The sequence below is a fragment of the Saccoglossus kowalevskii genome, chromosome 4 (assembly GCF_978046115.1).
Source record: "Saccoglossus kowalevskii chromosome 4, keSacKowa6.1, whole genome shotgun sequence".
Taxonomy (NCBI): domain Eukaryota; kingdom Metazoa; phylum Hemichordata; class Enteropneusta; family Harrimaniidae; genus Saccoglossus; species Saccoglossus kowalevskii.
This window is the reverse complement of record NC_140644.1, coordinates 9,536,093-9,552,474: the sequence shown is the minus strand read 5'-3', so window position 1 is coordinate 9,552,474 and position 16,382 is coordinate 9,536,093. Positions and strand designations below refer to the sequence as shown.

General features: G+C 38.1%; 2 protein-coding genes across 4 annotated transcripts in view; both read left to right on the top strand.

The window, feature by feature from the left end:
• LOC100373920 (LON peptidase N-terminal domain and RING finger protein 2-like) overlaps nucleotides 1–16,382 on the top strand; it is a 49,103-nt gene that overhangs the window by 12,315 nt on the left and 20,406 nt on the right. For 2 of the 3 annotated variants that reach the window (XM_085497726.1, XM_085497725.1), the window contains 2 exons: nucleotides 10,550–10,679; nucleotides 10,801–14,642. In XM_085497726.1, the coding sequence (XP_085353852.1) occupies nucleotides 14,036–14,642 (607 nt within the window). In that variant the 5' untranslated portion in view covers nucleotides 10,550–10,679; nucleotides 10,801–14,035. Of the gene's footprint in view, nucleotides 1–1,292; nucleotides 1,796–10,549; nucleotides 10,680–10,800; nucleotides 14,643–16,382 lie in introns of those variants that run through there. The other variant, XM_085497727.1, reaches the window with a different exon arrangement.
• LOC146746602 (uncharacterized) lies at nucleotides 2,897–3,640 on the top strand. The gene has a single exon (XM_085498227.1). The coding sequence runs from the start codon at nucleotides 2,897–2,899 to the stop codon at nucleotides 3,638–3,640; it is 744 nt and encodes a 247-aa protein (XP_085354353.1).

Genomic DNA, 16,382 nt, shown 5'->3' with positions numbered 1-16,382 from the left:
TGGGAGATACGGTAGTTGTTTGGGTGGCGTAGATGTTATCACGGGGGAAATTTCTCTTCTCTGGGGTATCTCCAGCACGTATCGTCTGCTCGAGGTACCGGACCGGGAAAGTCACTTAAGCCTTACAGTCAAATAGACGCACACAACGAAATACGTATCAATCTCGTTTTTAGTCGGCCAGTCGAGTACTCTATAAGACACAGCGCCCTGGGGAAAAGTCCCCAAGACTATCGCAAGGCTGACCCAAGACGGCGTCTCTTGTGGTGTTCTCGCCAAGACCAACTAAAACACCTTCATTCACTTTCAAAACCTTAAGCAATTACAAAGAAGTTTAAAGACTCTAAGGCGTGGCCTTCAATCATACAGCCAATCACACTAAGTACTGGACACGCCATATCTTTTAATTAATCATTCACTATATTACTGACTGCGAATACCAACTGTCAGAAATAGTAGTCCGAATAGCGACGGTTATATCGTAATTAGTTCTAAATCACTGAGTCAAGTTCCGTCCATGAGCCTAAACGATGACAGATATAACACAACCATTCACTAAACCATTCACTAAACAAATCGGTCAACAAATACGCGAAAACTAATTCATGACAATGTAATGCTTTCAATTTAATGTCCATAGAACAAAAGGAGCTATGGCGTTTTGACTGCAGTGTTTCAACACTTTAACTAATGACTGAAACTGATTGGCCATAAGCTGTCAGAATTCCAATGTTTAGCAGATGGTTGTCATCTCTTTCGTCGACAAATCTGAAATTTTCGCAAATTTCAAATGTTTTGCTTCATTTGTATCTCGGAAGTTTTGTTTTCTACTGTTGGACTGAATTACGTATTGTAGGTATTTTGAGTTAATTAACGGAATTGGGCAGAACTATATTTGAAAAATGGATGTTGTTGGCTGTGGAAACGAATTTCAACCACTAAACCCGACTTGGTATTTCGAATCCATTACACATACAACAACACAGTTTATTTACGTCACAGATATATCTTGTAAAGACACTTAGCTCACTGCTAGGAGGATTTGTTTAGTACCCCTTAGTTGGTCTTTGCAACCCTGTTTAATTAAGCGCTTTATTCATTTGGCAGCCAATCATTTCTCACTTGCACAGGACACTTAGAGTCACCTAAATTTCTTTTGTCTCCATTGTTACCGCTCATTCATTCAGTTTTTTTGTTACGCTACAGTGCATTATCGTCAATTACGTTCATTTCATTCTTTGTTAAGGAACACTACTTAATTAGTCTACAATTCCAGCTAGGCCTGGACGTGCAAAGAAATCTACTCAGCCCCGTGTCCAGCCTTGCACCAGACCAGTGACTAGAGAAGCAACTCGTAATTCTTTGGATCAACTCGCTGCCGAAACAAGGAATGTGGGCATTAAAGGAACCACGATCTCTCTATCAGCACAACGGTAAGCATTGGTTCCACAGCAAGTTCAGGACGCCCAAGTACCAAACTGCAAGCACTTCACAGGTGATGAATTCACCAACCCATAGTCTAGACGGTTGCGTTACAATGGTTATGTTTAAGGAGTTACAATCGTCGATCGCTAACCTGACCCACATGGTTCAACTGCAAAACGCCCATAGGTCAGAGGTCAACAATCAAGCCATGACGTCACACCATAACAACTCTGTTGAACACATTCAAGTTGGCGGCTCCCAGGCTATCAACGCTAGTGCTACTTTTGAGAACAACTTTCTCTGCTCACGTTGTACTCCTGAAAATTTGCCATAGAACTGGTTTATCTATCCATTCGACGCGATATTATCGCAGGTAAGGACATAAATCTAGCATGTGTCTTAGTACCAGGCTACAGTTACATGCACCGATGCTCAATGTCACATAGTCGTCGGCGATGAGGCATTTACTTTATAACCCTTGCAAGATAATAGGATATCTCATTTGCTTATGATTCAGGAATTCATTCTGGCATTTTCGGTATACAGAAATGTTATGTCTACCCTGAGCGACGAAGGGAATTAGATGGATATGAACGTGACATAGTGAACATGTCTAAACGTTATAACTAACTGGCATTTTACGAGTATCATCGTGTTTTTTCTGTCAGAGCTGCAGCATTGCTTCTTAATCACAACATTAAAGTGGATTGGTCTCATCGTGATACAGTCGCTATACTGTTCTATATTCTCAGGGCTTCGTGCAAATACATGCAATCTGTGCAGTAGTGTCGCTCATGTAACCGAAGTGTGCTCTCAGCTTGCCTCAACCACCAGGAAGCCTAATTTATATACCCCTGGTAATACATGAGCCTCAGCATCCCATGACAGATCTGACCGAAAACGTGTTTTCTACCAGGGAAAGGAAATAACTGTAATGCATCTTTCGGCTGCAAAAAGAGCAATTGTGCCTTTTCCCATTTGTGCCATAATTGCCATTCATCTGACCACAATTTGAGTCAAGGGAAATGTGCTCCTAAGGGACAGCAACGCAGAGCCTGACTTCTTAATAAAGCCTCTACTCCAATTAACATTGATATTCTTAGTCAGCTGTTATCCCAGACTCAACAGTTGTGAACTACCTTATTTCTGGCTTACAGGAAGGCTTTGATACTAGGATTAATAACCCACCTTTATCTACCTTTATTAGCCGTAATTTGGTATCTGCTCGCAAACAAACAGAAGTTGTTATGGAAAAGAAATTAGCCCCTTTTCTTCACCACCTTTTGCCAATTATCGTTGTCCAATTGGTGTGGCAGAATAAAAATACTCTGACAAGAAACGTTTAATCATGTACTTACAATCACCCCATGATAATGTAGATACTCCCAGTATAAATGGAGAAGGAACAGTTTTCACTTTCTTACGTGAAAATTGATGAGGCAATTTTAGCCATTCAGACAATGGGTAGAGGCGCATGGTTGATGCTTTTAAGCTAATCCCTATCCATCCTTCTTTATGGAATTTGTATGGTATCCAGTGGGATAGTCAATTTTACACTGTCTTTCATTTACTGGACGATTTTTTAACAGTTGACCCACCATCATGTGATGTTGATCGTACAATGGTTCTACTGACTCTACTGACTGTTGTTTCATTGCTTAAATATCCCTATCGCACCACTAAAACAGTGGGTCCAACCAAATGTTTAGAGTATCTGGGAATTGAACTTGATACTATTGCCATGGAGACACCCCTACCAAAGGATAAACTTAATAGGATGCTTAATTTGGTTGTTTCATTCCTTGCCCGTAAATCCTGCACAAAGCGCGAATTACCAAGCCTCCTGGGACACCTGAATTTCGCATGCAAGGTAGTCATTCCAGGCCTGACATTTATTTCTTGCTTACTTGAAATTTCCAAGGGAGTGAAGAGTTCAAACTACCATGTGACATTATCGCCAGAAAGTAAACAAGACCTGCTGATGTGGCACCAAATCCTTTCTAATTGGAATGGTGTTTCAATGTTTCTTGAGGCCAAAACAACCCTAGCATCGGATATGCAGCCATTCACAGATGCCAGCGGCATAGGGCATGGCGGCATTTCTGCGGTCATTGGTTTAATGAACGCTGGCAGCACGGACTTATCCTTGACTCTGATGCAGCACTGTTCATCGCATTTAAAAAAACTGTACTCAATCGTAGTAGCATCAGTGTTATGAGGTCATTTATGGGGGCACAAGTGCATTATATTCAATTGTGACAACATGGCGACCGTTCACATTATCAATAAAGGCCGCTCTAAGTCACCCACAGTCTCATGTTTCAAGCTCAACATATCCCTGGGAAGCTTAACACAATTGTCGATTCTCTGTCTCGTTTCCAGATACAACGTTTCCGGGAAGAGGCTCCACTTACAGAAAAGGCCCCGTGCCTGATTTTCTTTGTAGTAATGTTCAGCTAAACCAAGCACCGGTCACCTTACAAAGATATATCCTGATATATTTTGTTACGCACTCTGCTACAAACTTGATCTTAAATACACCAATATTAAGGTATATCTGGCAGGCATACGAAATTACTACATATTCGGTGGCTACCCTAATCCTGCTTACACTACAAGGTCAGTCACCTCTTCGCTTTAATTATGTACTCTGCGGAATTCTACATTTCCAAGCAACTGGAACCCAACCACGTTTGCCCATAACTACTCCGTCAGGTGGTATTTGGTCCCTATTTCGATCTCATGCTGGAATAAGTATTTCTGTTAGCATGTTATGGTTTCCTTTGCTGCAGCGAGTTTACTTGCCCCACTTCAACTTTCAACCAGATCATGCAGCCCATATAACTATTCATATCAAGGCATTTAAAACAGATCAGTTCCGGAACGGTTTCGACTTGCGGCTTTTTCCAACAGGAACCCCTCTTTGTCCAGTTACAATGCTGCAGCAATTTTTATACGTGCGACATAAGATGTTTCCCCTTGCAACCGAACCACTGTTTCTGCTTCCCGAACGAACACCCCTTAATCGTTGTATCTTCACAAAGTCTCTTTGTACATTGCTCGCAAAGATTGGACTACAACCGCATATGTTTGCAGGACACTTTTTCTGCATCGGAGCAGCTATCATCGCAGCAAGTGCTCACATCAGGCAGATGGTCCAGCAACTGTTAACATACCTCCATCAGAACACCAGAGAGCCTCCTACAACATGCCTTTCAAAAAATGGCAACATCGTAAATAGCATCTGATATTTATAGTATTGAGATCTTTTCTATTGCATCATATGCAGCATCCAACATTTACAGTATGCAGAACTTTTCTATTGCATCATGTACAGCATCCGACATATACAGGGTATCTGAGTCAATTTGCAACATCTAGTATGTTGGCTTATTATTTGTAATTGGTTCGTTTTGTCATTTCTACATCTAACCACATCCATCTGGGTTCTTCATTTGCACATGTCACCCATGACCCCACTCCCCAAGCCATGCATATATCATATGTCCCTTGGGCTGGAGCATCCTAGCATTACTCTTCGCCACATGGGTCGCACTTGTTCAAATGCAACCTCAAAGCCTACCCCTCAAGCCGTGCATATTGCATATGCCCCTTGGCTGAAGTAACCTACCATATCCACCTGGCATGCACATGCACACATGTCTTCCAGGATCCTGCTCCCCAAGCCGCGCATATTTCAAATGCCCCTTGGGCTGGAGCATCATATCATATGCTCATTTCCATCTGGGTTATATAACGCACGCTCATGTGGAACCCAGGTGCCTACTCCCCAAGCCGTGCATATTTCATATGTCCCTTGAGCTGGAGTACCCTGCCATACCCACCTGGGTCGCACATGCGCACATGTCACCCAGGATCCTGCTCCCTAAGCCGCGCATGTTTTATATACCCCTTGGGCTGGAACATCCTTCCATCAACTAACTCAACCTACTACCCAATCCTTATTTCATGGGGTCACCTTGGGCCAAGGATTTCATCCTGCCCCCCCCCCATTCAGTTTCTCATTAGCCACTCCCCAGGCTACTCTTCACTTGCTCGGTTACCTTCACGGTCACACACGACCTTGGTGGAACAGTGACCTTCATCCTCTGGGCAGCATAGTGACCTTCAACTACAAGGTCACTCCGACGCCTTGATGTTGGGCTCACTTATGCCCTTGGACCTGGTAAGCTAGACTGAAAGGACCCCTTGCCCAATTTTTAGTTTTATTAGAAATAATCAATTTTTAGTTATTGTAGAGATAATTGTTTTTTATTATTGCATAATTGGTGTAAGTTTATTGGTTTGTATGTATTGATAATGTATGTGCTTTGCTATTAAATGTAATTCAATGTATATCTTCCGTGTGCGGTGTGAGTTTACAAAGTGAGATCTGTGTTGTAGCTCACTGCTAGGAGGATTTGTTTAGTTCCCCTTAGTCTTTGCAACCCTGTTTTAGTTAGCGCTTAATTCATTTGGCAGCCAACCAGTTCTTTTGTTTCCATTGTTACCGCTCATTCATTCAGAAATTTTTTACGCTACAGTGCACAGTTTATTATCGTCAATCCAACCACCATCCCCGTCCTTTGGCCTTTCAAAGCACATTTTGAATGAATAAGTTTTCTCCTTGTCATTGTGCAGTGACTAATATATAGTGTGTGGTCGAACTTTGTCATGAACGATTGTCCAACGAACTCTGTAATCATGTAGTAAACAGACTGAGGGTAACAGACTAGTGATGTCGTGGCAATTCGGGAAATTAGCATGCAATGGTTTGTTTCGCAATAAAAAAAACATATGCAATCACTCCATGTGTTTTGCTATTGAGGAATTTGTTTTTCGTGATGTTAACAAAAAAAACGCTGTGGGATGACTTACTACATAGCGAAAACTAAAACCTGAAGGAATGTCTACTTGGTGGTGTAGCACGTACGTTCATTCAGTCACTCGCTAAGGGGGATGTTGTCCAACAGAGCACGTCAGTAAACAATGATTGACAGGTGAATCTGCATGGGCCCTCGGCAGCTGACTGTATCCTCTCCATGGCAATTGCACGTATACATCCATCAGAAGAGAACATAACTCTCCAGAGACAATTCTGATTCATTCATATGATAATATTCGCCTAAGAGGTTGTTTTTAAATGAAACTGATTTCGTTGCATGACAGCCAATAAAACGGTAACTTTTTGGCATTTTGGAAAGGTTAACAAGAAGCATGAAACCTCACAAGTTGAGCAAACGTGTTTTTTTTCATGGTCTGACAGTGCAAGTCATCATTTAGTCCTCGGGGAAGAAGATTACAATTTGTACTCAAACATAAAGTGAACAATATTCATTGTGACGTAGTATGTCGATAGCTACATTGAGGCCATGCAATATCATATGTGAGGGGGGTTAATGGGGTAGGATACCCCAAACCTATCAATCTTCCTAATTTTCCAAATAGAGTTTGAGCGCTGTGAACAAACGCTGCGCGTGTCGTATAAGGCCAGAGAAATCTTTTTTTCGAGCTGCGGTGCAGGCAGCAGCAAGTACTGTAACAACGAAATGCAAAAATGCCTGTTTTAATCATAGAAAATATTAAAATAACAAACACAGCGACCTCGATCTATGTGTGTGTTTTTATATTGTGATATTATTTATTTTTATTCCAAGACTGTAGACCAAATTGCTAAATAGTGTGCATTAAAAATTCAATAATCTGCACCCTGCACGCTTGAATCATTGGCAACAATCGTCTCACCAAGATATATGTTGTACCTGATGCTTAATGAGGCTGAATTTCTAGTATAAGTTGGCAAGTTATTCCTTAGCGTTATCCCTCTGTAGTGAATGAAATGTCCACTAACTTATATATGTTTTCAATTTAGAAAAGCATAAATTATTGTAACGAGAGTGAAGTGTGCTATAATCATGAGTTTGGGAAATAGGTCTGAACATTTCACTTAAATATAAAGGCACCGAGCCGTTGATTGGTTGAACATTTAGATTTAGATTTTAGATTGACATGTAAGTACAATTCAACCAACATCATCATCATTAATATTTATGCCACTATATTGATGCTTGTTCCAGACGACCAGTGTTTGATTGTCAGCATACATATCAATAAAACTGTTAAAATATAATGAAAGGTCACTTACAAATAAAATAAACAATAATGGCCCTGCGGTACACCAGATCTAATAATAACAGTATTCGACAATTTACCCAACAAATGCACAACTTGTATTCTGGCAGATAAATAAGAACTAAACCATTTAGGGAAACTAGTGAAATGTCCTAAATTAAGAGCTTATTCAATGACACCTGTCTGTCTTACTTGAAATAACAAAATTGGAAACTTACATAGGTCATAGGTTTCAATTTTGTGTAATGGAATAACTTTGACATGCACGTCATGAAATATTCTGGTTGAATAAATTAAGCAAAAATTTAACGAATAAAAAAATACAGAAATACGCAAATGTCTAGAAGATGTTTTGTCTAGGCCAGCAGACTTATAATGCATTGTGAGAAAAGTTGGTCTATGACTGGCGGTGTAATAAATGGTAGATTATTGGTCAATTTGGGAAAAATAATTTTCCGCAAATTCGTAAAATATGAACCTTCCACTGGAACATGGGGTCGCAACTTGTCAAGTAGAGACGTGTTCAGAAAGTCGGCCAAAAATAAAGGCTCAATGAACACCTTATAATTTCTATAACGAATCGAAACATGGTTGTTGGGTTGAATGAACGAGCGGAGTTTACGAACCACAAAAATTGGGTTATTGTCAGAAATTCAAAAATTATGAATGAAGACCAAATTAAAATTTCATTATAATTGCCATAAACATAGTCCAGATATTTACCGGACACAGGCCGTGTAATACCACTTATATTTTGAGAAAACCTAAAACCAACTAAGAGATTAAACAAGTAGTGATTACTATTTCAAAAACATACGTGTCTTTGCCTTCTATGTAATGTCTTCCAATGTTATGAGCTAACATTGTTACGTAATGTACGTCATTGTCAATAAAAGATGCACCATTGTTTCCTGCCGTGGGCCGAAGTGATCGGTGTAATGAATTAACAGCTGCACGTGGGCACACACTTGAAATGAAAATCTTGGCTGCTGGATTAATAACTGTTAATGTTTAATAATGTCTATGTACACTAATTGACGATATCGTGTTTAAAAATACTATTTTAACATTAACATTATTATTACTACACTGAATGATAACCAAGTTGCTATTTGCAATAAAGTCTGACATATAGTCAATACACCTGGGAAACATCAGGGAAAACCGCTCCTGACATGGAAATAACTTTGGTTGTATCTACTTGAATCTCCAATAATAATTGAATTACGCTGGTTATCAGATACAGATTTATTGGGCTTAGCTTGCAATGGAGATTGATTGCTGTCACAGTGCTCCCAGTGGTACGATATCGAACATACAGTGAGATACACATAACAGATTTAAATACGACTGATATTCTATCATTCCATGATGTTAATTGGTTAATTGAAACATGTTGTGGTACGCTGATGTATGCTGATAGGTCGATAATAGGATTGGCTTATTATTGAATCGACATTAGATTGTTATATATTACAATGGCAATATTCAATTCAGTGGGAATATTCTCAAGCGTCGTTCAGTGTGGGAATCATTCTGTGTTGAATTACGTACATAAAACATAATTGAACCATGGAGGTATCTGTTTATACCTCCATGATTGAAATAACTTTGGGGATAGGATCACACTTTTGTACTTTTTGCGCAGGAATGATTTACAATTAATGGAGCTCAGGAGAACATTTGCGAGTGTGTATGGTATTTATTTTCTGATGGTCGTCGCTCCAAGCATAATATGTCTTAGATTTGTATTGATAACATATTCTCACAACCCGATTTGTTTTCCCAGTGGCAAGTATGAATGCAATTTTGAATCCTAAACGCCCCTCGATGCGTTACAATCATCCCAGGAATCAGGATAATATACCCCCTCCCATGCGCAATGCGACGACTACCGCCCTTAAAAAGAGAACATTTTGGGTGAAATAAAGAAGGAATTTTCAATATTTATTTTATCTTCTGAAATTTAAAATTATCAATTCATTTTGAAAATGATAGATTGTCTTGTTACAGTTTGTGAGCAGACATTGTTCGTGTAGCAATATGAGTGTAAAACAACCAAGTGATAAACTGCGCGTGTCTTAATATTTCTGAACACAAACTTGTTATTAAGAAACTACAATAGAGTAATGAACATACTGTATTTTCTCTTTACATGTATAACAGCGTTTGCTCAAGAACCTGGGTACAATCGACGGCTTTTACTCGACAATAGATTAATCAATGAAATATGTCAATATAATTTTCATGATTTAAATTTGCATGTGTTTATCAGAGATCGCTCCAGTGGTCATTGCGGCTTCCAATGGTGACCCCTGAATAATCCGCATCTGCTTACAATTTATCATGGTAGCGTTCATGGCATGTTATTGAAATTACTAAAAGAAAACTGGCGGTTATAATTGTCGAATACGGAATGTTAGTTGAAATACAAGTAACAAGACGTCGATAAATATGATAGTTATGTTCTGGTATCCGGGGCAATTAGTCTAACATTATGGCGTGTTTAATACTTTGCGTGATTGGCTATATGTGTGAAGGCCACGCCTTAGAGTCTTTTAACTTCTCTGTAATTGGTTAACAGTTGGAAAAGTGAATAAAGTGGTCTCGGCACGAGAGAGTCAGTCGGGGATGCGGCCGAGAAGCAACACGGCTGAGACCAAATGTAACACACAGTTCTCTGTGTGTCTTTGTTCGATTGAATGGGTGGCGAACTTCCCGATCACCGGTTACCTGACTTGAAGGTTTAATAACTCGATAATTAAGCCATCATATAAGTATCCATAGTTGTTTATTTGACATACCTTCACCTACATGTATGTGACGTCAGAGCAGTTCTTCGTCGCTAGAGGGCGCATGTACGCTGTCAGCTAGAGAGAATTAACTTAAGTGCATTGCCCAGCACACGAACACTCTGTCTAAACATTCTAATATAGCACCCGTGAAGAAATAAAGCTATATACTTAACTTTTAGTTTATTTTTTTCATTTTCTAGGTTTAGTAACAGAGATGTTATTTTCATTGGATGACAAATATCTCTAGTTTGTCAATTGGTTTCATGGAGATCAGATGTACGTCAATATGACATCTTAACAGACACCAGAAATCTACGCTTGCTTGGACGGGTAAGTTTTTGTTGGCATACCTCATATTGTCCCATAGTCGAAATAATTCACACGGTGCGGGTCTTTAATTGCCCATTGTGGGTAAAAATTGAACAAATGAATATATTTTGATTTCTGTTAGATTTTCCTGGGTGGTAGCAGACAGACAGTGGTGTGAAAGTGATTGAAGATAAGGAAATGACATAACAGCCAGATTCACTGTATATGAACGGTAAACGCATTGCGGGAAATCCACAGATGATACAACTCAGCATTGTCGGTAAAAGACGTCACTGTACAGTACCCGGAACAAACAGTTTACCTTGTTTCGATCGAATGAGCATGCGTGTACTTTTGAAAATCGGCGCATTTTTACGTTTACATTACATGGAATTTTGTGGTCCGAACTAAATTGACAAGTTATATATGCATATATCTCAGCATTTTGCTCGGTGACAATATGGTGTAGTGAAGTTAACATTAAACATGCCTGTGGGTACTCGACCGGAGCCTAGACTCGGAGTAGAAAGTATTGTGCGAGGCGCAGTAGTGGTTAATAATTCAATAGAAGAAAAAGAATATTCACCGACATTGACACAGCCTTTGTTTAATTTGTTTGACCAATGAAAATCGGCGCATTTTACGTTTTATATGTATTAGAATGAAAAGGAATTTTTTTTTTAAATTCAGCAACATAAATTTATTCTCTTATTTGAATGTTTTTTTTTGGGGGGGGGGGTAGTGCGTCTACCAGTCCTGGTCAACAATTACTAGACAAATAGAGAATTCAAGTACATACGTACGTATGTACATTATATGAACAGAAGCTACCCTAAGACTGCTCCAATTTTACTGATAAAGTCAATCTTTGTTCGACTTATTTGACCATTGAAAATCGGCGCATTTTTACGTTTACATTACATGACATTTTTGGGGTCCGAAAACTAAATTAACCTGTTACACATCCATTTTTCTCGGTGACAATATGGTGTATTGATGTATACAGTCTTTCGAGTTTTTTATTCTTGGTTTTAGAATGGCTAGTTTAATCTAGGATGGAAATTGTACATGTAATGTTAAGTAAGCATTTATTTGCTATAGAAATGCTCTGAACACTAGAAACCACACCCACATGTACACATGAGTGCAATATTAACCCAGTCAAAGTAATCTGAGGATTGTTTTTGATAAAAGTTGTTGTTTCCAAAGACAATAGAGATATTTACTGCCTTGAATTATTCCTAAGTATTTTCGGCGAGAAATCTCATTTTTATCTCAAGATGGCGCTGTTGCATATATATGTTATCATAAGTCAAATTAGTAGAGGGGTGCATACAACATTCGTCATTTTGTTTTACCTATGTATCTCATCAATTCTATCAGAATCTGGAGTTAAAAATGTTATGCTTTCGAAAAAGTACTTGATTGTATTGTGAGAATATGAAATTAATTCTTAAAAATATGGGTTTCTCAATCCCACATTATTTTACACTAGAGAATCATTCGAGGGACGATAATTTCTGTAAAATCGTTCACTTGGTGGGACAATAATGTTTACTCTCACTAAAACATGGAATATATACAAAAATCATGTATGCTGTTAGGGACAAATTCTGACTGAAAGTGCATGTAAATCATTCACTAAAAGAAAGAATGGACGTAAAATGATGTATGTGATGAGGGGACAATATCTGAGCGATTACTGGTCATATTACACAGGTGGTCTCTATATACAGGTCACTTTACATTCAAATCGCACTAGGACTGCACAGAAGTGTTAGGTATCGGATAACTAATACAGGTTTCATTGTATATTGGAAATGGTCAATGTCTACAAAGCCATAATTCTAGTTTCACTTTGAAGAACATTGCTTTTACTTGCATGCATCATGTTGACGCCACAGATATATGAAAAGTACATTTTTAATATCAGTAATATTTCGTGAGAGATGAATTTGTCGGCAAATTAAACATTACGATTAACCTAATAATACGATTATGCTTGGCAGTAGTTGCAATGGGTGACCGTTGCTAATAACAAGCGCCTTCTGGAGCTGCCATGAACCCTTGGCTCCCAGCAGAGCTAGCATAAAATTTGTCAGGAACGTAAAAATAATTTATCTGCATACCACACTCCTGGTCCCCTGTCTTTTTTTTGCACAGTCAGTCACTCTTTAAATAACAACGGTGTATCTTTGAATATTTCTAAATAAAATGAAATGCATAAACACGTGTGACTGGCTTTTCCCAGGCCTCTGTCGAGTTTCCAGAGCTGCTGCTAATGGGGTTAGTACGAAGTCTATCTGACATCTCTACATAAGGGCCCTGGAATCTGGACTTGTATTTACCATAAAAATGGGATGAGAAATGATTTTAAATTTACTATCATCAATTTTCTACTGTGACAGTTTTGTCCCGCATTCTCTCTTACCTATGGGGTATACATTTAAGTTCCCGGCCCCATTCCCGTGCATGTAGTACATATGGAGAATTTTTTCATAGCATAGTGTATGCTTCTAAAACGCTTATCTCTCTCAACAATGCCCAGAATCTCTCAATGGGGAGGCAAATGCAAGGGTCGGAAATTTCAGAATGGGTTCAAACAAAGGTAAGACATTTTTCTGGGTGTGTCGTGATCTTAGAATATCGGTTAGTAACAAGCTTGTCTGTGGTGCAAATAATCACTGCGCCACTTTCTGGAAACACCAAGTATTATCTGAATTACACGGAGATACCAAAATACACCAAACACTACTACATGGCTTGTATCATTAAAACATGTCATTTTAATAACGAACTTTTAATAACACATGTATCATTGCTATAAAAGAATTCTTCAAGCGAATTCGAATTCTGAATGTTGGAATCTCCTCAGAGTGTTATTCACGACAAATAACACACGATTATATAAATTACTTAAATTACAAGTGACTTCAGTAAAGACAGTGCTGATCCAGTGCGGTAGAAAAAAAACAACTTCAATCATGTTAAGCTAACTATTGTTCTTGTGACGGTTTATATCGCTAGAGCGCCACCTATAGTATTTTTTTTACATTACTTTGTTTTGGTGTTCATCATCTTTTGGCGGCATGTTTGTTATACATGAACGTTAAATTGATCAGGGTCCTTCATAGGTCAAGTAACTTTATATCAATTTTGGATGATATGGCTGACATGTGTCTGTAATAATTGAGGAATTGTGGCATGTTCAATAAATTACGTTAGAGGGCGTTTATTGGAGAGAATGACCTTTGACCGCAATTTGACCAAAGTCAGTGTTGTTGTTTGTGCCTGTAAAATCTTACTGCAGATGGTTTTAGTTTCCTGTGTTACCGGTAGTCTCACGGGTTATTTCATTTGATAAGCTGGTGTTAATCATGGAAGACGTAGCGAAGACCGCATTTCTAAGTCACAAATACGACCTGGCTGCACAGATATACGCTAGTGTGTTAGTCGAGCACGGTAATAATGATCAGGAATTGTGCCTGTGCCTTGCAGATGCTCTGGTTCGTTCTGGTAAATTGAACGAATCGGTGGATGCTTATCTTCGCGCTACACGGATAGGACATGTATCACCAGAAAGGCTCGTTCACCTTGTTACAGGAATTGTTGACACTGAATGTAAACACTTAACTTTATTTACAAGGCATCGCAAACGGGATCGTGACACTCCGTCCGACCTTGTTTCGTGTTCTATGTGCAACGGTCTGATCCATGAACCGGTCACCATACCGTGTGGCCATACGTATTGTAAACAGTGTGTCAGTCAGAAGCAGAAGTCACAAACATGTGGACTGTGTAGTACTCACGTATCCAATATCGAGCACTCAACTTTCAAGATCAACGTAGGATTGTCTCGGGTATTCGAGAAATTGTTTTCAGAGGAGACAAGGTCACGTAGGATAAGAGCTGAAGGTAATCGGTTGTTTGCAGATGGACAATTACAAGCTGCTTTAGATAAATATACAGAGGCGATTACCCTGGGTAAGATCACTTGCTTTAACAAGAATATGCTGTAAACCATTTGATTTTCGCCGTCTTACAGAATCCAATGTACACTGATGTTTAGTTTCTGTGCGACAAGCGTGAACCTGCCAGCATCGACCATTACAGTTTAACACAATGAAAATGTTTTCAAAGAAAGCAAATATTAAAATTGCCAAAATTTATTTAAATATAACTATCTATATATTATATAAATAATTTTATATCTTATTTTAACTAATGCTAATTTATTGGCTTTTGTGATACTGTAAAATGACTAATTTTCACTGGGTTTAAATTTCGCTGATTTAGCATTTCAGGCATATTCAGTGGGTTTTAAATTCACGGTTTTATCATTTAGATAATGTGTTCTATGCTAAATTTTACATATTCACTGGGTTTTAATTTAGCGCATTTTCCAGTCAGCGAAATAAGCAAAATTAAAACCCAGTGAATAATTAACCCCTTTACAGTAACCACAACTTTGAATAAATAAATAAATACATGTAATAAATAAATATAAATTATATAAAAATAATTACAAATTAAATTAAAAATAGAATGGTATATCAGATTGTCTTTTCTCAGGAGCGAACTTCTAGGCACCACCTTCACTGCCTGGCAACCAGTGAAAACAACTTTATTTTGGGCTAGTTGTTAAAACTCTTCTGAACAGTGCAACATAGAATACTCTGTGACATAGCTCTGCCCCCAAGATTACATAAGATTGAATGACTTGCTATTGTATTAAATATACATACAATTTTACAATGAACACATCTTTATGTTTATGCGTGCATGCATTCGTCCACGCATACATCTTGGAATACAAATGTTCATTTGCTTTTTGATCTGATTTGAGATGGCCAAATAGGTGGCCATTTCAGTGTCAAAAATTCATCAAAATCAAGCATTGCAGATTGGATTCAAATTAATCGTCTGGCAGCCAGTGATGTATATATGACATTTATCATGTAACATATGTACACATGCACTCATTTATTGATTATATCATGTCATGATTTGTTCCCTGGCTCATAAAATTTGGTAAATAAACCAGTTTTCACTATCACAGGTTTGAAATGAAATTATGCTATTGCTGTTTTTAATGAAATATGTATTGAATTTTTTTTTTTTTTTTTTATATATTATGAAGTGTCTTAAGGTAGAATCCTACTCATTATTTTTGAGAAAGTTGGTCATAAATCGCATGACAATGTTCATTGGTTTATTATGTTCAATCATTAAGCTTTTGTCCCATGGCACCATGAAATAGCATTCTTTTGTGTGTTACAGTGATGTATTTTGAGCTATTTTTAGAACAATTCCATAGAGCGCACTGTTTAAAAAAGAATGCATTTTTCAACATTTTTTAAAACCCAGATTTTTGAACAAATTCAGTAAAACAAAAAGTACCCCATCATTAACAATATATTATTTTTTCAGCCTACAGTATATCAACAGCCTACAATTTGAGATATGGCATAATATCTCTTCCCTAGAAACCTATGGTAAAAGCACTATAATACTGCCATAATTGCAGCTAGCCACTAAAATACAACCATGATTTTCTCAAAAATAACCTGGTGATCCCCAAATTTTGTTAAGTCAATATTCTTATATTGCCCGAAAGTACAATTTATGAAAAAAATGAATAAATTCTGGGTATTTGAAATCATGAGTAGGCTTCTACCTTAATACATCTTAATACTGTTATGATTTCCATAAATGAGTTTTATT

Coding starts and splice junctions, on each gene's coding strand:
- LOC146746602 (XM_085498227.1), top strand. CDS start 2,897: ATGGTTGATGCTTTTAAGCTAATCCCTATCCATCCTTCTTTATGGAAT.